The sequence below is a fragment of the Ostrinia furnacalis genome, unplaced genomic scaffold (genome assembly GCF_004193835.3).
Source record: "Ostrinia furnacalis isolate ACB-3 unplaced genomic scaffold, ASM419383v2 OfSCF4894, whole genome shotgun sequence".
Taxonomy (NCBI): domain Eukaryota; kingdom Metazoa; phylum Arthropoda; class Insecta; order Lepidoptera; family Crambidae; genus Ostrinia; species Ostrinia furnacalis.
The window spans coordinates 233,923-260,770 of NW_021135133.1; the positions used below are offsets into that span (position 1 = coordinate 233,923).

Consider the following 26,848-nt stretch of genomic DNA (forward strand, 5'->3'; position numbering starts at 1 on the left):
GCCTCGAATGTACGCCCACAAGTTGCACTTGAGCGTCCAGCGTATCGAGACCTATAACTTTGGTAGGAGTACTTTAAGCTCAGTCACTTTCGAATTCACGCGAGGGGAGGCGTAGGTCTAATAATGGTGGTAGAAGCTGGTTGTAGGAGCGGCTAACTGCGTGACTCGGTGCCGTGTATCTTGTGAAGCAACGCCGCTTGCCGTAATTAGTAATTAGGCAGAATATCACCTTGACGAACATTGATTTAGGCTGGAGTCATTAATATTGTGGTGCGCTATTACGCGTGTGCTGCGGTAGGTCTTTGCGGCCATGGTTTTATAAAGGCCAACATTCCAGTTCACTGTCTTTATAGTCCAATTAAAATTATTGTCATCATATTATTATATGATGGACTTTGTTTGAAGTCATGCGCAACAAACATCAAACAGAGAAATTGATTTCATTCAATCTCGTTATGAATATGTAGAGTCACCCTTACCTATTTCTCTATTTACAGCAAGCAATTGATTCAAAATAAAGAAAACTGTGTTTTCTTTTAATTTTATTAATATCCACTAAGCTGTTTTTATTTACGGGAATGAGTAGCAGTTCTTAGACGAATCATCGATAAATGGAAAAAATACTTTTAGAAGGCTATAACCACCCCATGTTCATTCCCTGATGCAACGGAAACTACATACAGCTCTTTTCTGTACACAAAACTGCACCTTATGGATTAGTAGTAGAAGCGAATTTACAACATAAATGGTTAGTCTGACATATTGAGAAATCTACATGACATAGAAAATAATGCAAGCAGGATAAAGTTTATGCAGCCTACTTCTATACGCATGCAATATGAGATGCCTGAAATAACCGACCGCACAGAAATGGAAAATGGCACAAGATGTGGACGTAAAAGGCTCTATTTTGTAGTCACATACCTACACATGGGCTTATACATATACAGTATATTTAATTAATCACCGTAATTAGTAAATGGAAAACTCTAGTGTGGAGAAAGGACTACGTATAGATAAACCTACATAGGAAATTTTCCAACGATACTTGTCCCTACTAGCTTTTGCCCGCGGCTTCACCCGCGTGAAATTTAGTTTGTCACAGATCGTAATAAATTATAGCCTATATGTTATTCTGGGTTATAAACGATAATACTGCAAAGTTTCATCAACATCCGTTCAGTAGGTTTCGCGTGAAAGAGTAACAAACATGTTAACATCCAGACATCCATACAAACTTTCGCATTTATAATATTAGTAGGATTGTAAGAAGGCAGGAGTCAGGGCAGTAGGCCGATAAAGCGAAAAGTCGTGGGTTCAAAAAGTCTTTCAAGAAATTTCTAGTAATTATTTGGTATGTTTCCATCCGCAGAAATAATTTTAATAGAGACAGACAACCAAATAAACCCCTTATCATCATGACTGTGTTACGTGATGTGTATAACCTAAAGTTAGTATTAATTCATCTCTAAACAAACACAGCACTCATATCCTGATAACGTTTCAGTTTTTTGTAAACGCCCATTAATTTGTATAGAGTCACACTTTTCTTCCATGTTCATCAGTCTACTCGCAAATATAAATGAGAAAACCGTAGAGACACTTATGAGAATTAGTTTTTTTAACGAAACAAAACGAACTTTGGCTGAACAGGCTAACTTTTAAGAATACACCACATAATTACAATACATAGAGCACTTACATAGGTAGGTACCTACTATTAGTGAGAGAATAACATAACACTCCGATATGTAGTTATAAAATATGGTTTGTATTTTCTCTACAAACGTTTTTTAGTTACACATCACTTTCAGTTTTTCATCTAAACCTATCGCTCGCGCGTTCGACAATCGCAAACGCAGAAGTGTTTCCGATGCGGCCGCGGCGAGACGTCGGCGGCGCGCGGGCCGCGTCGCGAGCCCTTACTCCTTATCACTGTTATCAGCCCTTATCAGCGCATCGCGAAACCGATCGCGCGAACACTCGATACACCGTGCAAATACTCGTATACTCGTAACTCGCCAACGGACGCCGTTGATCATGTCCCCGAATTATGTGTTGTGTTTTGTGTCGTTTGTTCTTGTGTTTCAATACGCGAACGGTCAAGGTGAGAAGTTGCTTTGTTTATCTGATTGATAGCGATAATGATAGATGCCCTGAAAACCTAGTTGTGTGTAACGTGATTGTTATTTCATATTTATTCAGTCTAAAGACTTGACCAACGCGTAGCTGTTTGTTGTTACATATTTATTCGTAATAGCTCTACTTTTATAGGACGTATTTATGTATGTAAATAAGTATACTATTAGTTTATTTATGTTGTTCACAAAACCTTTGCGTGAGTAAATTCACAATTTTAGAATGTTTCGTCACCGAGATTAACTGGTAAAGATTACTTTAAGTAGGTACTTACTCATATAATTTATTTATGTGAAACCTTGTACGCAAAGTCAAATGCTATGCGTCATCAAAGTACCCACCTATTTATTCTTACAATAACTAACGTAAGGCGAGATAATGTGGAAAACGTGGTGACTGAAACCAAAATAAAACACCTTACATACTCTACCAAATTTGAAAACCCGACGAAATTAAAATAAACAGATGTTTTAAATGGGGTGTTCGCCGTCAGTTAGTTGTAATTAAAAGTAAGGTAACTATCTTATCTAAAACATAAATGCCAACGGTCTACTTCAAAAGGAAATTTATTTTATGTCCGTGCATTACTAAAATAGCTGAGCGAGCGCGTGCCGGAACCCACCTGCTTCCAATTCCTGCTACGAGCATTAGTAGATAGAAAATATCCCGCCAAGAATTGACAGTTTTATTTTTAAATGGGAGAAATAGTGACCGAATCGAGGTGTTTTCAGCTCATAGCGTTGTTCGCCGCGCGATAAGTTGCAGCTGAAAAAACACTCTACATAATAATATGAGATCACGATATAAAGAATTACTTTATTAATGTAGTAACTATGTACTACTATACCTGAAAATGTTTAAATTGTGTTAGATCCTGTTAATGTAACTTTAAAAAACATTTGTAGGAGAAAAATTTTGTAGTCATATTATACTTTGATTTGATACCAGGTATAAAACATAAGTTAAACTGAACTTCTAATTAGAATTGAGAAGTAATGAAACTTAGAAAAAGCTTGTAAGTTTTAAAATTCTTAATTTCTACGATTCCTCTTAAAGTGTAGATATCTAAATATTTAAGGATTGTGTGATGATAGAGCACGTATTCGTAGTTTAAAAAGCAATAAATTTATATCCGAAGATTCTCTTGGGAAAAGTTCTCAACAATGAAGACAGGGCTTTGTCTTGCGATGCAGTCGCATTGACTTGCACTAAGTAGGTTGAATAGAAGGGCAGGGCATCAATCCTCAAAAACAATGCAACGGGTTTTATCGCATGGATTGAATATAAAGCGATAACTTAATGAATAGGCAACAATTTATCCGCTTTGACCGGCGGTGCCGAAGTTGAGGCTGATTAATATTCATTTGTTTTAGTGACATACTTGCAGCTGCCATAATAAAGTACACAGTTTACTTGTAGCTTTGATTTAAATACGTACTATAGCGTAAGAAGTTTCGTAACATAACTGGACTTTATTCAGCCTAAAACAAATACCTTTCATTACTTTTCTTTTTGACTTGGCGTAATTTTGCAAACTTAATAGGCAAGCTAAGAAAGAAAGAAAAAAAAATGTTTATTCAGTATCTTCAGTATCATCGACAATACACTAAAGAAGTAAATTTATTGTGCATGATTATTTATTCAGAAAATATTAATGTTTAATTTATACAAACATTGATCAAGTCATGTCGCTCGATTAATTTCATTGCGAAAATAACACGAATTAACCTATCTACGTTATTTCGGTACAGTGTAATTTTTGTAGTAAATTATTAGTTTACCTAATTTGGCCGTAGAACCCAAATGTTAGTAACTGAAAACTATAATTACATTTAATACTAACTAGGTACTTTGTTACCAGTCGCTAATATTAAAGACAACTCAAATCTGATGAAATAAAGTAAGACGTCTCTACAAAAAGGCATAATTCACATGCCAGTCCGGCCCTTTGACACATAATTACCGCCTTCGCTAGTTAACGTTAAATACACGTTAATTGCGGTAATCGGCGGGTGGCCACGACTATCTCCGATCAGTTGGGTAACACTCGATTAGCCCTCATAATCACAATATTGACGCGAGCGTGTCTTCGGCTTATATTTATAATCCAATCTTGAAAATAATGTTCATCTCTACTATGTTTTGTTATTCATTTCCTCGCCAACCAAATCAAATCAAATCAAATCAAATCAAAAATATTTATTCAGTTTAGACCACAAGTGGCACTTATGAACCCATTTTAAAAAGTCGAAATGTGTTTCTATATTTTAACCTTCAAATGCCTATATTGTTTTTTCATTTTTTTATTCTGAAACAAAAACGGATTTTCACTCTGGAAGTTTTTCTAAATACTTATTATACTACCATTATTCACTCAAAGAATTGTTCATGTAAGTAAATTGTTATACAAGTAACAGTGTTTAAGAGATTAACAATAATGTTATTTGCAGTAACCGCAAAGGTAAAGTTGATAAAGTTGCTGCAACTTTCAAAGAACTAAACTAAGTAGGTAATAAGAAAATAGAGTCGTCATTTTATTATATTGCCAGAAAAAAAAACTTTGTACCTATATGCTTTTAAGGGTCGATTCGACCAAACAAGAGTAAATATCTCAGAATAAATTGTCAGTTATTCGATATTTTGACATATTTTTAACTATTTCCCCATACTGAAACTGTCAATGTTATACCAGGAGTTATTCTCGGATAAAAGTTTGGTCGAATCGGGCCTTAATATTACCACTAAGTTTGATTAGGGCTTGATTATAGATACGTCCCATAATACGCGTCCTCACAATCTCGCGTAACGCCCACTCGAAGTGTGTCAACACCGACGTCACACTGAGGACTTATTTGGTGGCCCATTTATGGCATTTGTTGTGGGGCAGTAATTGGATAAAGGTTACCCATAACTAACGCTAGAATAGATTTGCTATAGTCGTATACTGCTTTTGAGTACTTCATAATCATTTTAGCTAAAATTCAATGCTGAAGGAAAGCCACTAAGCACGATCGCCTGCTATTTTCTTTTAGCCATTGCCAGCTATCGTGTTTGTGATCATTGGTCCATAGAACGTTGGCTGATTTCGAGAACCCGTTTTCATAATGCTCTGATAAATATGGCCGACACACTGCCTCTTCAGCTTGCTACATTTTTGGTCTCCTGTTGAAAGATCTTCTTCCGGATTTTATCCCTTAACGTGATTCGTGGCATCGACCTTTACATAACCTTTTGAGTCTTTCAGCATACTTTGTGATCGTGCTTGTCATAGGTGCGAATAGTTCACTAACATTGTGCATATTATAAATACATTCATGTCTTATTATAACGCTCGAGCTTCGATGCATATTGCAGAGGCGGTACTTTGCAAAATGCGTTTTGATATACCTAATCGACTCCATCGGCTTATCGTTCAAATTTGATGTCGTAATTGCAATCTTAGCGCAGCTAGATTAAAACTTTCCTAAATGAAAACTATGAAGAGCTTACTTACTGTAACTAGTGAAGTAATACATCGAACAGTGTGCCTACCATGAGTTTACGTTAGGACTGCTCGCTAGCGACTGCGTAAAAAAATGACATTTAAATGTATGACATATTGTGCAGCGCCCCTAGTGGCTACTTTCAAGAAATAAAATCTTCATAGAATTTTTTGACGTATTCGCTAGCGAGCTCACCTAACGTAAACTCATGGTAGGCACACAGATGTTGCCAAGTAATTGTTTATGTCATAACAACGCAACAGATGCACTGCTGTTTATCGTCATAATGATAATGCTCTAGAATTGCACGTTTAAATACAGTGTTTTTAGCTTTTTATAGTAGTAAATCCTACTAGCAAAATGAGGATGTGGACGACTTAGAGAAGCCACTTTTCATCCGTTACATAGGCGATCTATATAGGACGTTCGAAACTCAACTCTAGACCTAGCATAGCTTCAATCTCTTAAGATGAGATTCAGATAGTGCTAGGTCTATTTTAATTACCATTTACTGTACCCATTTTAATTAAATTATTGTTTTTGCAGCCGAACAACAGCTGCTCAAAAAGCTAGCGTGCATCGAGCACGAGGAATGCGGCGCGTGCCTCTCCGCCGCGCCGCACTGCCGCTGGTGCGCGGACCCCTACTACAGCTCCGCGGTGCCGAGGTGCAACGATGATGAGAGGTTAGTGAAGATCTTTAAGCGACAATAGCCCAATGATGTCGGTGTCGGACTGGCCCAATCGAGGAACGAAGAACGCGTGTTCGAAACCCCGCCGCCGTTGGACTATTGTGGTTAACCTAATCTTAATAAAAAGTTAGCATGCATCAAGCAAAAGAATTCGCTGGTGCCCGGACCCCTACTACAGCTTCGCGGTGCCGAGGTGCAACGATGATGAGAGGTTAGTGAAGACTTTAAGCGACAATAGCCCAATGATGTCGGTGTCGGACTGGCCCAATCGAGGAACGAAGAACGCGTGTTCGAAACCCCGCCGCCGTTGGACTATTGTGGTTAACCTAATCTTAATAAAAAGTTAGCATGCATCAAGCAAAAGAATTCGCTGGTGCCCGGACCCCTACTACAGCTTCGCGGTGCCGAGGTGCAACGATGATGAGAGGTTAGTGAAGACTTTAAGCGACAATAGCCCAATGATGTCGGTGTCGGACTGGCCCAATCGGGGAACGAAGAACGCGTGTTCGAAGCCCCGCCGCCGTTGGACTATTGTGGTTAAGCTACTCTTAATCCAAAGTTAGCATGCATCCAGCAAAAGAATTGCTGGTGCCCGGACCCCTACTACAGCTCCGCGGTGCCGAGGTGCAATGATGATGAGAGGTTAGTGAAGGACTTTATGCGACAATAGCCATAGACTATAGACAGAGAAGAGGTGTCGGTGTCGGACTGGCCCAATCGAAGAACGAAGAACGCGTGTACGAAACTCCGCCGCCGTTGGACTATTGTGGTTAACCTAATCTTAATAAAAAGTTAGCATGCATCAAGCAAAAGAATTCGCTGGTGCCCGGACCCCTACTACAGCTCTGCGGTGCCGAGGTGCAACGATGATGAGAGGTTAGTGAAGATCTTTAAGCGACAATAGCCCAATGATGTCGGTGTCGGACTGGCCCAATCGAGGAACGAAGAACGCGTGTACGAAACTCCGCCGCCGTTGGACTATTGTGGTTAACCTAATCTTAATAAAAAGTTAGCATGCATCAAGCAAAAGAATTCGCTGGTGCCCGGACCCCTACTACAGCTCTGCGGTGCCGAGGTGCAACGACGATGAGAGGTTAGTGAAGGACTTATAGCGAGAATAGTCATATACTATAGAAGACAGTGAAGAGGTGTCGGTGTCAGACTGAACAAATCGACTCATAAAGCTAGCGTCCATCGAGCACAAGGACCGTGGTGGTGCGTGGACTTGGACCCTTACTCTGCGGTTGCCCTCCGTGGTCACAGGAATATCCCTACCTCTAGTTCCCTTTGGAACTCCTGTGTAGCCTGGATTTACAGCTTGACCTTCAATAAAACCCAACCAATGAAGATCAAGTTTGTCCTGAGGAAAAATTAAACTCTCTGTGGTCAGTACATACTAAGGTCAACTCTCTCACCTCCGAGGTACTGGGTTCGATTCCCAGTGTAGTCACTTGTGTGTTGATTCTACAATTCATTATCAAATCGTGGGTGTATGTGTTATGAGTAGTAACAATAACGTTGGTCAACAAAAGTATATAAAACAATTTGAAAGTATTTTGATGCTTTTAATTTCTTTATTTACGATTATTTCACCTAAGAGTCAGTACCTACTCTGAAAAACAGGTCATCCAAGCAATATAATAGATGTTTTATACCGCGATATTTTACGACTCGCCTAAGTGTTATTAGTAGGAAATGCACTGGCACGAGAATAGATCCATCTACTAATCCTAAAATTAAAACATCGCCCGAAGAAGGCGCCCAGTTAATTTAGTTCCGTATACCGTCCATATTACAAACATGTGAAACATTTTTCTTTTCACACTCTCGTTCTGTTTATGAACTAAAATAAACTTGTCTATGAGCGTGGCCGTTCTATGGTGTGTTTTCTTTTTCTATTCCTATATTGGTTTGATTGAAACATGTTCGGAGAGAGTTCAGAGAGCGCCGAAATGCGCAGAGCGCACGGGTCGATCTTTTAAAGCACCGACGCGGATTGGCCGTTCCCACGTCCGCTCGCCGCTCGATCCCGGCTAATCAAGAGATCGTCGTGTGATTGATTATTGACTGTAACTCCGTCGTAGCATCGAGTAGAACCACCAGTTCATACTTTAGTTCTTACTTTTACATAAATTCTTGCACCAAAAGAGGCTCTATCGCCACATTGGTTAGTAAAGCGTTCAAATCTCATAGAGGCACATAAAGTGAACTTTTTTGCTGTAAACAACAGTTGTTAAGAATATCAGATTTTCATCATCATCATCATTTCAGCCATAGGACGGTCCACTACTGAACATAGATGATGATCCCCCAATGATTTCCACAATGGCCGGTTGGCTTGCGGCTTTAGTCGTAACGAAAAAAGAAAACACATGCATGAACTCTTATCAATTTCCGCCATTTAGGAAAATTTTACTGGCTGATTTCCGTGGTATGTGCGCCTATGGCCACACCAAGCCCGCTGGGATGAATGCTTTTCAATGGCCGATTCAACGCACGCTGCGCAGCTAATACCGAACTAGGCAACGTTCGTATCTTACAAAAGTATTCGTCGGAATTGTATTCCGATGACTAGATTATACGGTTGACCACACAGGTTAATATTTCGTCATATTCGTTTGTGTAGTTTAAATATTTCGGTTCATATTTGTCTTAGATGCTGGTACCTAGAGTGTGAACACTCTTCCGCTGAAGCACTATGCCACAATTTGAACTTTTGATACTAGGAACGATTCATAGTTAGGGTAAATCCAGGATACATGCCCCAGTGGGATAGGTGCCGCGATTTTAAGTACACTATGTTACAAGCAACTTAGCCTAAAGTTATAGTGCGTATAATAGAAAGGGACCTCCCCGTACCACTTTTCGCCTCGCAAACCATCAAAGAGTGCGTTCGTTTAGCCAGTGAGAGCAAAAATCTTCCGCGGCCACACCTTAGCGAGCGTCGAAATAAAATTGGTAAGTATCTTTTAATGGATAATTTTTTTGTCAGCTGTAAAATGAAGCAGATTTTTATATAATTTGATAGATTATCTTATAAATTAGACGGGATAGCTATGTTTAATACGATTTTTAGTATTATTATATTTTTTATTAAAAAAGGCACCTATCCTATGCTATAAGGATAGTTGCCAAATTTTTTTTGGGTATAGATGCCCTTAGGGCCAAGTCCCATGCACCTAGGGGCATCTATCCTAACCTGCTCTTTTTGTTACAAGTAGCAAGTAAGAAGAAAAAAAGAATGTAGTACGGCTAACCTTAGGAAAGTAATAAATAGGGTGCCCTTCTGATCGAATTACCTTTTTACCCGACTGCGCTAGAAGGAGGGTTATATTTTTCGGGTGGATGTACTATGTACATTTTTAATAAAAAATATTAAATTTCATTTTTAATTCATTTAATAACAAACAATCTTAAATAATAACTAATACTTAGCTTGTTTGATTTCAAAATGCATTTGATCCTTAGAATTCAAAAACTGTATTAACGAGTCATCTATCCCTGCATCAGGCATCTATCCTTTGAAGCAATCATACAGTGAGTCTTCTATCCCCCACATTAGGCGTCTATCCCACTTCTTAGAGGTCAATTAAAATGGTATTTACTCAGAATCGGTATAACTTAAACAAAAATAATTATAGTAATATGATAGACGAAAGACCAAAGTTTACAGAAACTAAGGTCAAATTGTTGATAAAAACTTACTGACTGAGTTACAGAGCTGTTTCAAAAAGGGGGGCATCTATCCTGGACTTACCCTATTCTTGCATAATAATTAAATAATGCCTGGTGCCTGCTGCAAACTCATTGATATCAACAATTTAATGAATTATTCTGTACAGAATGTATGAAATTTAAAAATAAGACTGTTATCTTTCGGCGTAACTTTCGGTAAGTACCATTTATGGCGAGTAAGGTTACAAAGTTACGTGCGAGATGTATTGTTTTCATATCGACTTATCTAAACGAACTTTAACTAACTACACTGAAACTACTTAAGTACTTACTCTACACTATTATGTTGTGGGAAAACACATTATTATAATAAAGAACCAACTATGTAGTTGGCACGGAACAATTTTGGCGCGGGATATACCGTTCATTAAAAAGAGAAAGATTTAATCCAGAGTCATTAGAAAGTAGGATTAAAGCAAGTGGCACGCGTGGATTGTAATTGGTATTATGTTTTCTCCAGCTTAGTGCAAAGTGGCTGCAGCCAAGGTCTGATCCAAAGGCCTGCGCCTCCGGTGTGGGAGGTGGTGTCAAACAGCTCGCTACAAGACGTGCTCCCTAATTCGCTTGAGAATGTGGTGCAGATCCAGCCGCAGAAGATGAGGATCTCTTTAAAACCACGTAAGTTAGATCACAATTTTAGGTTGACCTTTACAGCGGTGAACATCTGTGGCGGGAATGATGATGATGATTAAGTGACTATACATATACTACAAGACTATGTACCCACAGGGCGAGGACGAATTTACATTGGAATTGTGGCAGAAATTAATCCACGTGAAGTTTTTTACTGGCATCTATTTAGTAATTGAAAAATACTTTCTCGTACATTTTTCAGCGAACCTGTTTGGAACACTAAACTCAGTTTTGGCAGTTTTGTGGATTAGCTTTTCTGAGTACTGCGTCCTTTGTCACTCTCAAAATCTATTTTGCGATCGGTACGAATCTCTATAATTTATGTCACGTATTCTTAATGAATACTGGGTTCCGAGATGCTATCAAAGCTAGATTAACAGATTTAAATTGATTGTTTTATAGTTTGTAATTCACTAGTGAATTTCCCATAAAGCACATAGGGGTCAAGCGTGTGTTTGGGGTTAAGCAAAGGTTCAGTGTTTAACTTGAGGTTTGGCTCGTCTGTCTGGCAGCACACGTGACACAGCCGCCGGGGGCAGGGGTCATAATTACACGCAGGAATCCCTTTAAATTCTTTACCGTAACGTTACTTTTAACTTCCTACTAGAATAACGGGACTAAGCTGTTTACGTAAGGCATCATGTACGAGTACGAGTACATCTTGACTTTTGGTTGGGTTAAGTGGGAAGTAAGAATTACGCATGCGTCTGAAACAAAGGACTTTTTGGGCCATAGGTCATGCCGCTACTAAGTTTACTACTTAGCTCTTTACAAATTGACAAGGAAATTCAAATTAATTCATTACATGTTTTGTAACATGGTTGGCTAATGAGGAAGAATGTATTTTAATATTTGTTAAGTAAGTACCTACTTAGATGTTGGGAAAAAAAGAGCGTGTATAGGTTTTACCTTCAAAATTGCTTGGAAAATACCTACAAAATATTTCTGATAGAGTTTATCAAATTAGTTAAATAATAATCATAAATTAGCTCTACCATAAATTGTGTAATGAATTTCGTAAGAAACTCATATTAAGGGTCAGTATTTAACTTAACAAGCTAAGATTCAGTTTTCTATTGCAGGTGAGACTACAAAGTTGTCGTTTTCGTTTCGTCCAGCGAAGAACTACCCCCTGGACTTGTACTACCTGATGGACTTGACGTGGTCCATGAAGGACGACAAAGAGACTCTGTTGACCCTAGGCGATGCCCTCTCTGTTACGCTGAAAAACCTGACTGATAACTTTAGGTATGAAAACAATAATTTTCTTAAAGATTTCGTTGTTAGTATGAAACTTCCCGATAATTATATTCGTTGTGTCACGATGAGTGACTTATAAATATGAAAGGTAAGGACTGTTACTATAATTTGCTCATTATAAAACCTTATCATTAGTATATTAACTAGCTATAATGAGTTAGTTTTGGCGAATTTATATTGACTTCTTAGGTATTTTTCCTCAACGATTAATTGCTTTAAAGGTTAGGCTTCGGCAGCTTCGCGGACAAGCCCCTAATGCCGTTCATCAGCATGGACGCCAAGAGGCGCGCCAACCCATGCGCCATGGAGGAGCACCAGTGCGAGGCTACCTACAACTACAGGCACCATCTGTCGCTCACTGACCAGGTATTTATCTCTATTGAGTAACCTTGGGGACTTGAATCTTGTGATAACTGGACTGGCTCAATGACTGCCGATCATCACCATTGATGCCAAGAGGCGCGCCAACCCGTGCGCAATGGAAGAACACCAGTGCGAGGCCACCTACAACTACATGCACCATCTGTCGCTCACAGACCAGGTATTTGTCTCTATTGAGTAACCTTGGGGACTTGAATCTTGTGATGACTGGACTGGCTCAATGACTGCCGACCATCACCATTGATGCCAAGAGGCGCGCCAACCCCTCGCCATGGAGGAACACCAGTGCGAGGCCACCTACAACTACAGGCATCATCTTTCGCTCATTGACCAGGTATTTGTTACTAGTAGTAAGCTTGGGACTTTACAAGTATCTTGTTATTACATTACCTATTATGATGACCTACGGGTATTAATACATGTGTAGCATTCGTCAATAGCAAATTAAAAAGTATGTTTATATTTATAGGACTAAATATATACCTACCTACATCTGTGTTTTAAAGATTTTATCTCTATAAAGCACACTAACCAATTGCATTAATTCGCGGCAAGCTCTAAGCCACCCACACTTTAATATTTACTAGGTTCTATGATCTCAACTGTAATATATCATGTAGATAATCTTATTTGGCTTATCCGAATCCACAAAGTTAGCCGAGCTAAAGGAAACGCTTAAATAATCGTGCCTACTTCATGATGGTGCTGTTCAAAATAACTTATAGGTAGGTTAGGTTACGGGACTATTCCCACCTCTCGTTCCCACCACTGCAACTCCTGTGTAGCTAGGATCTACAGCTCGATAATAACCCAACCAATGAAGGTCAAGGTTGGCCCGTCATTGGACCCGCAACGAAATTAATCAGAAGAACATAGGAGGAGTTCGAAATTAAGGTTCGACTTCCCTCCATTGCAAAGCGGATGACAGGTGACAAACAAAGGTTTAGGTTAGGTTAGGTTACCTTAATATTTGTGAAGGTACAACAGATACAGGATATGTGGTATTTCCTTGTAAACAAAATGGAGTCATCTTTTGAAATCCTGAAATCTACAACCGAACAAAGACTCATTCCTGCAATCAATGGCTCTATCAATTTCTCACAATTTGAATTTGTGGCTTAAATCTCGAAAGAGACCGATATCAGAATAAATATCTTGTTTATAAAGATCTTTTCCCACAGGTCCAAGAGTTCATCAAGAAAGTGAACACCAGTGCAGTGACGGCCAACCTGGACAACGCTGAGGGTCAACTAGATGCGTTGGTGCAGGCCATCGCTTGCGGAGACAGGATTGGCTGGTCCACACGCAGTAGGAAGATCGTGATACTGCTGACCGATGGTTCGATACACACAGCTGGCGACGGGAAACTTGGTACGGAAGATGTTTTCCTACTTGGTACAGCAGTTTCATCTAATCGTACAGTCATTTGTTATAATAATATTGAACTTTAAAACTACACCTACATAATGCCTCCAATTTTAGCGGATGCGGTCACCTATTAAAAAATAAATGTTTTTAACATCCATTCCTTGCATAATAAATATCACATGATAGAGATCCATCAATTAATTTTGTAGTACCATAGGAATCCCTATCTCTATGCTAACGGTATCAGCATTAATTTCGTATTGAATATTTTGTACGCAAAACATTCCACCTACATCGAGAATCGAGATGTTGTACAATAGTCTCATTATACTTTATCATTCTTATAACAATAGATAAACATTTGCACAACTTATTAACAATACCGTAGCCTTAACCGCTTATTAACAACAATAGAAACGATAATTAATTCAGAAAAAACATTTATTACATAATCATTTTGTTTTCAATATGATTTCTAGCCACTTGTTTATAAATGTTTTTTAGCTGGTGCGGCGAGGAAAAACGATGGAGAATGCCATTTAGACGACGATGGTTACTACGCTGACTCTGTAATATACGACTATCCTTCTATAGAACAAGTCTACAGACTTTTAGATAAGCACAAGGTAAGGCGTGTTTGCAGAGATTGCGGTTAATATAAACACATTCTTGCTATATTTGCTCGCGAATTTGCGACTAATCGTCTAAATATTTTTAGGTCAACGTTATTTTTGCGGTAACCGACAGCGTTAAGTCGTACTACGATAATCTCCATCAACTTTTGGAGGACTTCACTTACGTCGCCAAATTGGAAAGCGACAGTTCGAATATACTGAAGCTGGTGAAAATGGGTTACGAAGATATCGTCAGTGTGGTAGACTTTGAAGATGACTCTAGTTCAGGACCTGTGAAGGTACATTACTTCACGGATTGTGGAGTGATTGGCGGCTCAATGATGGAAACCACTCGGTGTACTGGAGTCGAGTATGGAATGACGTTAAATTATGAAGCTCACTTAAGCTTGGACTCCTGTCCGGAATATAAGAAGGTAAAAATAATCGAAGTTTTAAGTGAACCGACGGCATTTATAAATAAAAACCTGCATTATTACCTACTTACCACACGCCCTTGAGTTAGTTAACTCTAATCACGCATCTTTCTACCTACGACATTTAGGTACCTACCTTTTGCAAGTTTCGCTAACGCTGTGGAAAATTTCCCAAATCTGAAATTGGAATTAAGTTTTTCAGATTTTAGTAACTGTATGTAAGAAAAACATACAACAAATCTTACGTAACTTAGCATAAAGTAGATATCTGAATTCTTAACATAATCTTGCCACTTTCCACTTATCTTGGCCTTTTCAGTTACTGAAATGAAGCAAATGTAGAGTCACCTCAAAAAATGTAGTACAATTTTTCAGATGACCCAAACAATCCGCGTAGCAGAAAGCCAGCTGGGCCAGGACGCCCTCACGATAGAGGTGGAGCTACAGTGCGGCTGTGACTGCGAGGGCGACCTCGTCAAAGACATGGGCCTGAACTGTCCCATCAACTCGCATCTGGTTTGCGGGGTGTGCCAGTGCAATAAGGGATGGTGGGTAGAGTCAAAGAGCGTTTTACTAATATTTAGACATAGCGGAAAGCTAGCTAAGCCAGGACCCCCTCACGCTAGAGGTACTTTTTGGCTATGACTCCGATGGTGACCTCGTCAAGGACATGTCCCTGAACTGTCCCATCAACTCGCATCTGGTTTGCGGGGTGTGCCAGTGCAATAAGGGATGGTGGGTAAAGTCAAAGAGCATTTTACTAATAATTTAGACATAACGGAAAACTAGCTAGGTCAGGACCCCCTCACGCTAGAGGTACTGTTTGGCTATGACTCCGACGGTGACCTCGTCAAGGACATGTCCCTGAACTGTCCCATCAACTCGCATCTGGTTTGCGGGGTGTGCCAGTGCAATAAGGGATGGTGGGTAGAGTCAAAGAGCATTTTACTAATATTTAGACATAGCGGAAAGCTAGCTAGGCCAGGACCCCCTCACGCTAGAGATACTGTGTGTGTGGCCATGACTGCGACGGTAACCTCGTCAAGGACATGGCCCTGAACTGTCCTGCCAACTCGTACCTGCTGTGTGGGATGTGCCAGTGCAATAAGGGATCATAGTTGTCATCCCGGAGACAGCCATGAAGGGAACTGCTGGGAATAATCGATAAAGGTTATTCCTAAGTACGTTAAAGTATGTAGTAGGCAATCAACCTAATCGGCGTTTTTGCTAAGAGTAAATTGTTCGATGTTGTCTTTGATTAGAGTTAACTTAATGCAAAAATGATTGGATGATTATTGCAATGTCATTTATGATCTAAGTAATTGTTATAAATTATGCCTATTACCTAGGTATAATCAAAACAACTAACTATCCAGACATTTGGTACCATTTGTCATGTATCATGCAATCTCTTTCTTCATTAATCGGCCATTCTCAGATGAGCTAGTTTTTGCGTGTCCGGGCTGTTAAATCGTTAAAAATGACAAATTAGAGACATGCAAGTATTTTTATATGTTACTTAACAACCCCATCCAGTTGTGCATTAAATCATAGGCCTCTATTTTAAGTATTTGTGACTTAATTAATTTCATGAACCTCTGTTCTCTAATTACCGTTACGCGTCCGCACACCGACTTAATGTTAAAACTTGGCTGTAATTTTTATGTCGTACTAGCTTTCCGCCCGCGGCTTCGCCCGCGTGGATTTTTGTCTGTCACAGAAAAACTTTATCGCGCGCGTCCCTGTTTCAAAAACCGGGATAAAAACTATCCTATGTTCTTTCCCGGGACTCAAACTATCTCTATGCCAAATTTCATCAAAATCGGTTGCGAGGTTTAAGCGGGAAAGCGTAACAGACAGACAGACAGACAGACAGACAGACAGACAGACAGACAGACAGACAGAGTTACTTTCGCATTTATAATATTAGTTGGGATAGATTTGGTTTACTCCATTCAACATTTTAAAGAGTACAAAAGATTGTCTTACGCATAGCAAAATATCTATTCAATAGAACCATTCTGTAAATAATTAGAATTAAAAAACTGCTTGTCCGAGCGAAAGTCCTAATTCCCGTGACGTTTTCTGTTTTTGGGCACACAAGCCTAAATAATAATATTTGACACATCATTTACGCGCGCGGCGCGAGCCCTTAGTTAGTTCTAAGACCTGTTAGCAAGTAGACGTCTATTGCGTTGGCGTACCGTCGATGAATTGCGTAAGAGTATAATTACCATATCTTTGGTTTTCAATTTTTCTATTTACCATGTCCTTATTTTTATACTCGATTTTTGAAGGTAGATCCACGTTGTTAATTTAAATAGATTCAGTACTTTAGCCTTCATACGTTGTAGAAAGACAGTATTTGCATACGCTGAAGATTTTGGAAATTTTGAAGAAAAACTATCGTTTTATAATTTCCATGTACTAATTACAGTATATTTATAATCACCGTTGTATGAAATTATTACCTACAAATTGCACTCACGATTGAATACGTATGATGATAAAATATGAAATATATCTAGACTTTCGCATAAAAACTGTACGGACTTTTCTTCCAATCTTAGAATCAAAATTTTAAAAAACTTTCGTTAGAGTAACCTCGAAATAGATTCAATTTCATGACGGATGTTCAGCTTCAGTTGCTGCATGGTTTTTGGATTTAAGAGTATATTTTAACCCCTAAGGTGACCCCACAAAAAGAAGTTACCTGGAGTGAAATCGGGGCTTTCTGATGGCCAGGAGATGTCACCCCTGCATGAAATATGTCTCGTACCTGGACGCTGGTAGGGCAAAAAAAGAATGAGACATGTATAGGCTCCTTAAGAGCATTTGACGATTTGCAAGAACTAATTTAATTAGTCTAAACAAATAAAGATAATTTTGATTTTGATTTTACCATATATTTATTTTTACTATTAGTATAATTGATATTAACATCTTAAATCATTAATTAATTTTAATATAATACCATTAACATCTATCCATAATACCTTTGCCCTAAGAAGATGAAATTTTCCAACAGTTACACTTACCTGGCGTGATCACATTAAGAACAAAAGAGAACAAATCAACAGACAATGGGACTTTTCAAGGCATTAGTGTATAGGCACTTTGTACCATCCTAAACTGCATCCTACCTGCTTTGTTATGCATAGAAAAAACTTCGTGATATGCAATGGGTACTGGACAGAAGAAGCTTGGAGAACAAACTATATACAAATGGATCCTAAAACCCATGTAGACATGGCATCGACTTAGCCTTGCAAATGTAGAAATACTTTAACCTCTTACCTACGGGAGGCACCTATAGTTGCCAAGTCAAAAGTCACTTCTCAATACGGGTGGCTCTCTAATCATCTATTGTTATTTTGGCAAAGCCAATACTAAATCACGGTTTACGACAAAAAAACAATAAAATTGCAAATTAAGTGTAAAATGCGCTTGTAATTATGAAACTACATTAGTTGCAGAATATAATATTCCAAATTTCAATACCGTAAGTCTCATACTTTTTAAAATATCTTGATGTAAAGTGGAGCAAACAATTTTATAGGTTAAAATACCACGTATTGAGAGGCGACTTTAGGTTTCCAAGGGCCCGTAGGTAAAGGGTTAACGTTTTCAAAATAAAGGTTTAAAAATCTTGAGCTGTGCACCTTGGTTTACAAAGTCCAGTGAAGTGATACCAAACGTCAAAAAGGGTGTGGAAAATCCTGTAAAGCTTACAACCAAAGACTAGAGTCTAGTCTAGATTGCATGAAGGTCTAGTCACTAGACCTTCATGCAATCTATTTGCTGCATCCCTTCTAAATTCTAAGAATTCTGCATTTAGGCTCAGGAGAAAGCGAATAGCATCAATCTGAAAACTTATTGTAAAAGAATCGAGGTGACAAATCATGGGATATGCTGAGCTGGAACTGTCATTATTACAAATTCAATTTGATCTGATAATGGGTGATGGCTGATCGCAGATAGATTAAAAAGAGGAAAAATCACTTAAATCATTAATTAATTTTTCGATATATGCATATCTGAAAAATCAAATTTGTGAGATCTCCTGATCCAATATCTGTACGTTAAATCGTTTGTACCACATTGAAATCAAATAAATGATTATTAAGATTCTGATGAAATGTGACACGTAGCCCCATCTGGCCGAAACTAAGTGTTCCTGTTATAGCCTCAATTATTGCAGTATACTGAAAATATCTTGATACAATAAATAATAGAAATGAGTGTTTTCCTTTTTTCAAAGGGTTATTAAGTGTACCTACAGCGTTTTTTATGACGCTATATATTTATATACAAATTTATCAATGCAAGATATTATTTTCTTGCTATTTTACATATGTTTTCTAATTACCGTTAGATTCAGTATTAGCCTTATCTAATTACCATGCCCATAAAATTTTTGGGTCTCATTTACGCGAAAACCGCTTGGAATAATTTGACGCCTTAACGATTGTTAAATTCGTACTTTTCATGTGTTTCATATTTAAATGCGTTTAAGTCAATTAAGCCAAATTTCAAAAATGATATGGTAATTAGGCTGAGAACGCCTAATCGTGAGAATGGCCGTAATAAATCTATTGGTTACTAGCGGCCGCCCGCGACTTCGTGCGCGTGGACCCCGTTTTACCCTTAGGGGTGAAGTTTCGAGTTTTTTAGGGTTTACCCGGAAATTATTCAAACTTTTCTCGCTGTAAAAACCATCCTTGGACTTCAACAAACATTTAAAAAAAAGAATTGGTAAAATTGGTCCAGGCGTTGTTGAGTTATGCGCTTACCAACACATTTTGCGATTCATTTTTATATTATAGAATTATGAATCTCTGAATTTATTTATTTCAGGTCAGGTCCACAATGTGACTGTTCCATCGAAGATGAAGAGGCATCAGCAGCATTAGTGGCGCAGTGCCGCGAGCCGAACGCAACTCGCTCGCTCGTGTGCTCAGGCGCAGGAGAATGCTTATGCGGCAAGTGCGACTGCGACCCAGGGTTCAACGGCCGCTTCTGTCACTGTAAGGCGTGCGAGAGGAGCAAGTAAGTATCAGAGTAAATGCTACACAGCGTATGTTGCTCTACTCCTTCTTTGAGTTAGTTTTAGTAGATGGCGCGAGCATCCTAAACTCAACTCGCTCGCGCGTGCGAGTACATTGTGTACTTCAACAAAATTAGGTCTTCCCAATGCATTTGGCAATCATGGGAATGTAGACCTAATTCTCCATTTGCCTCTGGTAAACAGAGATAGTCGTGTTCCCGTAGTAAACGGAATTATTCCAACCCCTCGTTCCCACTGCTGTAACTTCTGCTATAGCCAGGATCTACGCTTGACCGTCATTAAAAACCCAACCAATGAAGATCGAATCAAGTTTGTCCCGGAGGAAAGTTAAACTGTCATTGGATCCGCAATGAAATTAATCAGAAGAGTAGGTACCTCTAGGTTCCTGCAGTAGAGACTGCATCACTTGATGACATTTACAGAGAGAACGGCGTCGAGTGCGGCGGCGTAGGGCGCGGCACGTGCATCTGCGGGCAATGCGCTTGCGCCGAGGGCTGGGGCGGCGCCGCGTGCGACTGTCCCGACCGCACTGACTCCTGCGTCTCGCCTGCTAGCGACCTCATCTGCTCGGGGCACGGGGAGTGCGTCTGTGGTGAGTAAAATATTCTTTTTACGTTTAGATGGCATTTTGTTATCCTTTTTAAATAACCAAAAACATTGTTAGATTGTAGATTTAACTGTCAAGTACTCTCCCTCTTTTACATGGAGCCATATTTAACTATCATCTTGATTTCGTCGGTCTATGTACGACTAGGTATCAGGTAGGTAGGTACATTTTCCGACGTGGTCTCCAATTGAGAACGTTTTCTCCATCCTGAATAGGTTCTGGGACAGACAGCAAGGCCACTACAATTTTGCCCCTATGAGATCTTAGGCATTAATTTATTTTATAGTAGAACGACGTCGAATCAGTGTTCCAATCTTATTGTTGTATTCCTTATTTCAAACAAAGCTCCCATATATAGACTTCTTATAGCACTTTCCTTATTTCCCTGATCCCCAAGAAAAGTGTCGAAAATTACAAACGTTATTTTATTTAATCTTTTCTCGTTATTTAATGTTATTTTACAGGCAAATGTCAGTGCTCAGCTCGCAAGGACGAAGACGGCATCAAGTACACGGGAGCGTTCTGCGAGACTTGCGCCACGTGCGAGAACCCTCTCTGCGTGACCGCGGAGCCGTGTGTGGCCTGCCACCTCAACAGCAGCTGCTTGGACGTCTGCTCCATCGGCTCTGTCAACTACACAGTCACTGAGAGGCTCAATGAGCAAGGTAAGTCGTCATCATCATCAACAGCCCTTTACAGTCCACTACTGGACTATGAGCCTCCTCCACTAAAGTGGAGGGTTTTGCCATAATCCCCACGCTTGGCAGGCGGGTTGGAGATCGCAGTTTAAAAGATTGATGTTTGTCAGAGAGCGCTGCTACACGTTCTCTGTAACGTACTTAAGGTTAAAGTAAGCTCACTACTTGAAGAAGGTCTTTAGGAACTGCATTTTTTTTTGCAAGCCTCTTTTTAAATTAGTTTTGAGACAAAGAAGACTATAATGTAGAGCTATTTAGACTCGTAATGCCACTACTTCAAGTAGAGTCACTACTTGAAGAAGATCTTTAGTAACTGCATAGTTTTTTCAAGCGTCTTTTTCATTCCTTTCAAGACAAAGAATAATAGAGCCGTTTAGGTGCGTAATGCGATACGCCTGAAATTCACATGTCCAAATATAGACCATGACGGATCTTCTGTTTTATGATTTTTGGATTACATTTTACCACAAAGTTATTAAAAAAGAAAATCACGAGCTTTATAATACAGTTTACTTCTTCTAAAGAAAGCGAGGTGTGAGTAATGTAGGCTAATTACAATAACTAATTTAGCTGGCGGTTGTCATTACGGCTTGAGAGTGCGGTCGGCTAACGATATCATTATCTACCTTCTGCGCCTCATCGCCACTGCTCTTTGCGGTTTCGAATAGGCTAAAATACACTTTAATCTATTTTTGTTTTTGTTGTGGACAGACAGTTAGGTTACTGTTGGAAATGAAATGCATATCATTCTGTGGTTCAATATACATATATGTTATGCCGTCAACTTATTGAGCAATGCGCAACTAGACGCATGTTTTAAGGGTTGTCACACTGTCACATTGCTGTGCACTGGGTTCGGATCCTACAGAATATCGTGCTGATCTTTTCAACGTTTGATAAGGCATTAATTTCTTCCTCATTTCAGAGTTACTAACATCCGGCGAGATCTCATGCATCCTCCGCCGGGACAAAGACAGTCAAGAGTGCGAGTACAAGTACACCTACACCGCCGCGACCAGTTCCATGGTTGCCATGGAGATCGTCATCAGATCCGTGGAGTGCTACCAGCCCACCAGTGCCCGGCTCATGACGAGTGCTTTAGTCATCATGGCCTGCGTCGTAGCTGCAGGATTAGTCGTCATTTTAGTAATAAAAAGTGGACAGATTGTATCGGATAGGAGAGCGTACGCGAAATTTGTGAAAGAAGCCCAGGAGAGCAGGAAGAATATGCAAGAACTGAATCCTTTGTACATTTCGCCGATCTCAGAGTTCAAGATGCCCGAAGCATATAATAGGGAGAAGAATGATTGAGTTCAACTTATTTTGACTATATGTAGTTACACTGTTGAACTGTTTTGTTCAATTGTTTGAAAGTTTCATGATGCCCTTTTAATAATAGCAACTAAGAAAGATTCGTAATAAATTGACGAGTATGTCGAGTATGACGAGACTTGTATGATGTTCAATTGTGCCATTAATTTAGAAACGAGCTGTCCATAGCAACACGTTATTAAAGTGCCCACTCATGCGCTGAGCTATGCAGCTTGATAATTCTGCATAATTAAATCTTACACATTTACAACTCTCTTCTAATATTGTTGTTAAATAAACATTCTGATTGTCCCTGCATCTTAATATTGTTATAGCACACGCTTTCTTTGCTGGCGCTAATTTGGTACTATTTTACCCAATCATCATCATCATCATTTCAGCCATAGAACGTCCACTGCCAAACATAGGCCTCCCCCAATGATTTCCACAATGGCCGGTTGGTGGCGGCCTGCATTCAGCGCCTACCCGCTACGAGGTCGTCGGTCCACCTTGCGGGTGGACGTCCTACGCTGCGCTACTTATTTTACTTGTAGTATTAGTAGGTTTAGTGCTTGTTATATTAACAGGCAGTATTCAGTTAGTTGTTGCATACCAATATTATTAAGTTTTATGTTTTCTTTTGCTTTGTTTTGCTTTTATTTGTACTTAATTTATTCAATAGTTTACAAAACCACGAGTAATGTGATAATTCAACTAATGTCTTCTATATAGTACAAACACTAGTCGCCTACATTAATATCCTCTTGTAAAGTACTTAATACTTTTAATAATAATATTTAGTTCCTCTATAATATTACTTAATACTTTTTATAATGTTTATCATAATTTATCTATCTGGAGTTAAAATAAAAAAAATATATTTAACGATTTCTTTTTATTTTCTAATATTCATAGTTTATACCATCATGGAAGTCTATATTTTAAAGGCACTTGTCTTGGTATGTACCTTTGTTAAACAAATCAAATAAAATTGATAAAATAACAATTGTAGGCATAATTTTTAAAGACTTAAAACTTATTTAATAGATTTCCTCATACAAATGGTAAAGTTTTATAACTTTTCGAGTCGGATTATTTTTGTTCGACTTCTTAGAGGTAACATCTTAAATAATTAAGTTAAGTATTATTTTGAAACCGTTTTTATATTGTGATATGATTTAATAAAGTTTATTTACCTTTACAATAAACACTGTCGTAATCTAAATGACTTTAAGGTTTCAAAATAATACCTACCTACTCAAAAGTTAGTATAAAATATTTATAAAATTCATATCACATTAACACTTATTCAAATATATTAAAACAACCGCTAAAAAACTCCAAAGGCCATATGACAGATCTAGAAACATTATTTTGTACTACCTCCCAAGACTTAATTTGTTACAAACATTTATACAAACACTAACATGTTTGGTTTATAGGTACCTATAATCTACTTATTTTACTTCGACTAAGCACTTTAACATTGCTTTGGAATGCATGTAACATAAACACATTTTTTCTCTACGTTGACTAATATCTTGAGCTATTTGTCTTAGAACTTATTCCCTTCTAAACAAATTCAAAACTATACACAATATTATTAGTTACAAATTGGAACAAAGAGTCATCGAAGTATACGAGTAACAGAGAAGACTAATCGATTATAATAACATTAAGGCCCCATGCTTTATTTTTAATAGTACCTACTTACTAGCTACGGTAAATCCCCATATTGTACAAATATATCTACTGACACCCATTACAAATGCGGATCCCATAATGTTAATTCGGGTTGTTTTATAAGTACCCAATTTGGAAATTCAGTCGATTTTAATTTCCTAGTGGAATGTTTTGGTGGTGGTTCCAGGTTCCACCGTGGTTTGTACAGCTAGCACCCGTTGGTGGATTGTTATCAGACTTGGCGGTCATGTCTCGCTGGTGGGACTAGGGTCATGGGGCGGGAGTCGAGTTTGACGGGTTCGGGCACCGGCGACAGCTCGGGCGTCGGTGGCTCGGGCGAGGCATGCGCGGGCGACGCGTCCGGCACCAGAATTCGGATCAGGTCGGCTATCACTTGCCATGGCACCAGCCTGGAAGGAGAAAAGTCATGAATCGATTTTAATCATAAATTGATACAAGCTTCTATTTTAAGTGGAGGGGAGATACCTGCATGGGGCCAACATATAGGGAAGAGCTGCGCCTTCACTTTAAGTTATGCAATAGTCAATAATAAGTACACCAGAAATAAAATTGCACCACCTAACTTTGACCGTATCTTTGACGATAACCGGTGCTTTTTGTATGGAGTTTGACAGATTTTTGACGTTTGTTAAAATTAGAATAAGATGGTGCCTGCCACTAGCTTTAATAATATTAATCAGCCCGTCACTATCATTCAATTTTCCTTAAGGAAACCTTTGTTCACAGCTAGCTAACGTGCGTTCGATTCGGTCCAAGATACAGAGGAAATGCTTAGTTTAAAATTCTTCGCTGCTGATGGCTTTAGTTAGGTAATATCATAACAAATAGCAGATGCTGAGTGTCCAGGTGCGTTATAAAAAGCCATTAATAATAATATTATGGCACGTGCAAGACATGTGTGTTTTGTATCTAATAACAAATTGTTAAGTATGTATCATCAGCGCCATTATAATTGTCGTGTTACATAATGATCTTACGTAACATGCTCATTAGAATTAAAATAGTTAAACTTCAGGCCTTTAAAAGCTCTTATATGCGACCCAAACATAACTCTATCAATGCTTTAGAACATAATGTAGGCTGCCAAGAAGAAGTAGCGCATAAAACCTAATTAATGTTTTTCAAACTTCAAAAAAGGCTTTAGCATCGTATCGTGTTACTTATATAAAGCATAGCAGTTGGTATTTCCGAAAGTTATTAATGTTTGCAGAGATGATGATAATAATAGCTGTTAGATTATGATTTATGACTTATATCGTGTTGAGGTCGTTTGTAGGTACTTAAAGTTATACCTACTTATTTACGCAACTGTACAACAAGTAGCTACTGTATGTAATGATGTTTACTTACCATTTAAAGGGCAGTAGCACCCTTAGGAAACCAGGTATGACTGCGAAAGGCTCGTTGGTGCGGATGGCAAGTATCACCCGGTCGGCCACGTCGTTTGAGCTCAGCTGAGGTAGAAACCTGGAAGAAGGATAAATATGGGTCTTTACAAATTTAAATTAAGTAAATATGAGTATATCTCACACATAAATGGGCGTGATGGGAACAAATTCAATATCATGTGAAAGCAAGTATTCACACGTTTGAATATTCTACCACACCGCTTTTGGCAAAATTACTTTCAAAATGTGGTCTGCTAGGCTTGGTTTTAAACTACCTAAACACAACAAGTTCGTGCTGTAGATTTGTGATATTGTTAGCGCACTAACTTCATGAAGTCATATATATGATCTTAACGACTGTTATAGCATATGTCTAGCTTACCTTGAGTTAACATCGTCGAACATCCCCGTAGACCTGATGAAGAATGGGCAGATGAGCGATGTTCTGACTCCCTTGATGCCTTTGGATTCGAGCTCTAGCTTGAGAGACTCGTCGAAGCCACAGGCGGCGGCCTTGGAGGAACAGTAGTCCACCAGTTTGGCCACTCCTACGTAGCCGGCCATGGATGCGATGGTGACGATGTGCCCGTCGTTGTTCAGAATCATTGATGGCAGGAACGCCTTTACGGTCTGGAATGGTTGATTTGATGGATTAAGATGTGCAGATTTTTTAACTTTCAAAATAGTTTAAAAGTTTATAAGTTTGGCACAAGTCGTAGCATAACCTTAGTTCAGCCCAAAAGTGTTAGTTAGGTAAGTAGAGCTTTTTCCTAGGGCTTGTCATAGAACTTTATTTGGTTGGATTATTGAAATATTTTGAAAATAGCCATTCTTAAGTATTTCGGTTTTTTCATTATTTTCGTCCACTGAACTAATCCAATTTCCAAAATCGCTGTTTGTTTTGGTTGGATCATTGAGATATTTTTAGAAGCAGGTTATTACGGACTCTTTCTCCATTTTCATTGACTAAACTTTGAACCAATGATTTCCTTATCACTCTCGACTCCCAGAAAAAGCCTCGTGAACGTGTTTAAGAAGCAATGTACTTCTAACTCACCCAAAAATGAGCCAAGACGTTGACATCGAAAGTCCTCTGGATGAGGTGGTCCGGCGTGTCCAGCAAGTAGCGGCCGGAGACGACGCCCGCGTTGTTCACCAGCAGGGTCACCTGGAATCAATTAGTGTGGTGTTATTAAAAGACTAGATCATAATTAAAATTTCTTAGCGATTAGAGTCGCTTTTCAAACTAAATTTTAAATAAACAACTTGATAAAATGAAGAAGAAAATGGAAGAGCAGTCGCCCGGCAAGCGAAAGGTCGTGGGTTCAATTCCCG

At 38.9% G+C, this 26,848-nt stretch overlaps 2 protein-coding genes across 2 annotated transcripts in view; one reads left to right on the forward strand and one right to left on the reverse strand.

The window, feature by feature from the left end:
- The first annotated feature begins 1,830 nt into the window (after positions 1 to 1,830).
- Positions 1,831 to 23,531, forward strand: LOC114360120 (Integrin betanu subunit). Its single transcript, XM_028314694.1, has 13 exons — positions 1,831 to 2,107; positions 6,168 to 6,306; positions 10,508 to 10,665; positions 11,763 to 11,928; positions 12,162 to 12,306; positions 13,503 to 13,692; positions 14,194 to 14,315; positions 14,408 to 14,737; positions 15,113 to 15,285; positions 19,595 to 19,786; positions 20,228 to 20,397; positions 20,877 to 21,077; positions 22,036 to 23,531. Exons 1-13 carry the CDS (start codon positions 2,041 to 2,043, stop codon positions 22,419 to 22,421), a joined length of 2,439 nt encoding a protein of 812 aa, XP_028170495.1. The 5' UTR covers positions 1,831 to 2,040; the 3' UTR covers positions 22,422 to 23,531.
- The window catches only part of LOC114360122 (epidermal retinol dehydrogenase 2), a 45,778-nt gene continuing 42,330 nt past the window's right edge, over positions 23,401 to 26,848 (reverse strand). Inside the window, exons 4-7 of the mRNA XM_028314696.1 lie at positions 26,571 to 26,681; positions 25,896 to 26,143; positions 25,476 to 25,592; positions 23,401 to 24,514 (exon numbers count right to left, since the gene is read on the reverse strand). Coding sequence (XP_028170497.1) covers positions 24,337 to 24,514; positions 25,476 to 25,592; positions 25,896 to 26,143; positions 26,571 to 26,681 — 654 coding nt within the window. The 3' untranslated portion in view covers positions 23,401 to 24,336. The remainder of the gene's footprint in view (positions 24,515 to 25,475; positions 25,593 to 25,895; positions 26,144 to 26,570; positions 26,682 to 26,848) is intronic.

What these genes read in the sequence shown, in the direction of transcription:
- LOC114360120 (XM_028314694.1), top strand. Translation starts at nt 2,041, where the DNA reads ATGTCCCCGAATTATGTGTTGTGTTTTGTGTCGTTTGTTCTTGTGTTT. An exon ending in GAGGATCTCTTTAAAACCAC is followed by an intron (nt 10,666 to 11,762) that starts GTAAGTTAGATC and finishes TTTCTATTGCAG; the next exon opens with GTGAGACTACAAAGTTGTCG. An exon ending in AGCTGGCGACGGGAAACTTG is followed by an intron (nt 13,693 to 14,193) that starts GTACGGAAGATG and finishes AATGTTTTTTAG; the next exon opens with CTGGTGCGGCGAGGAAAAAC.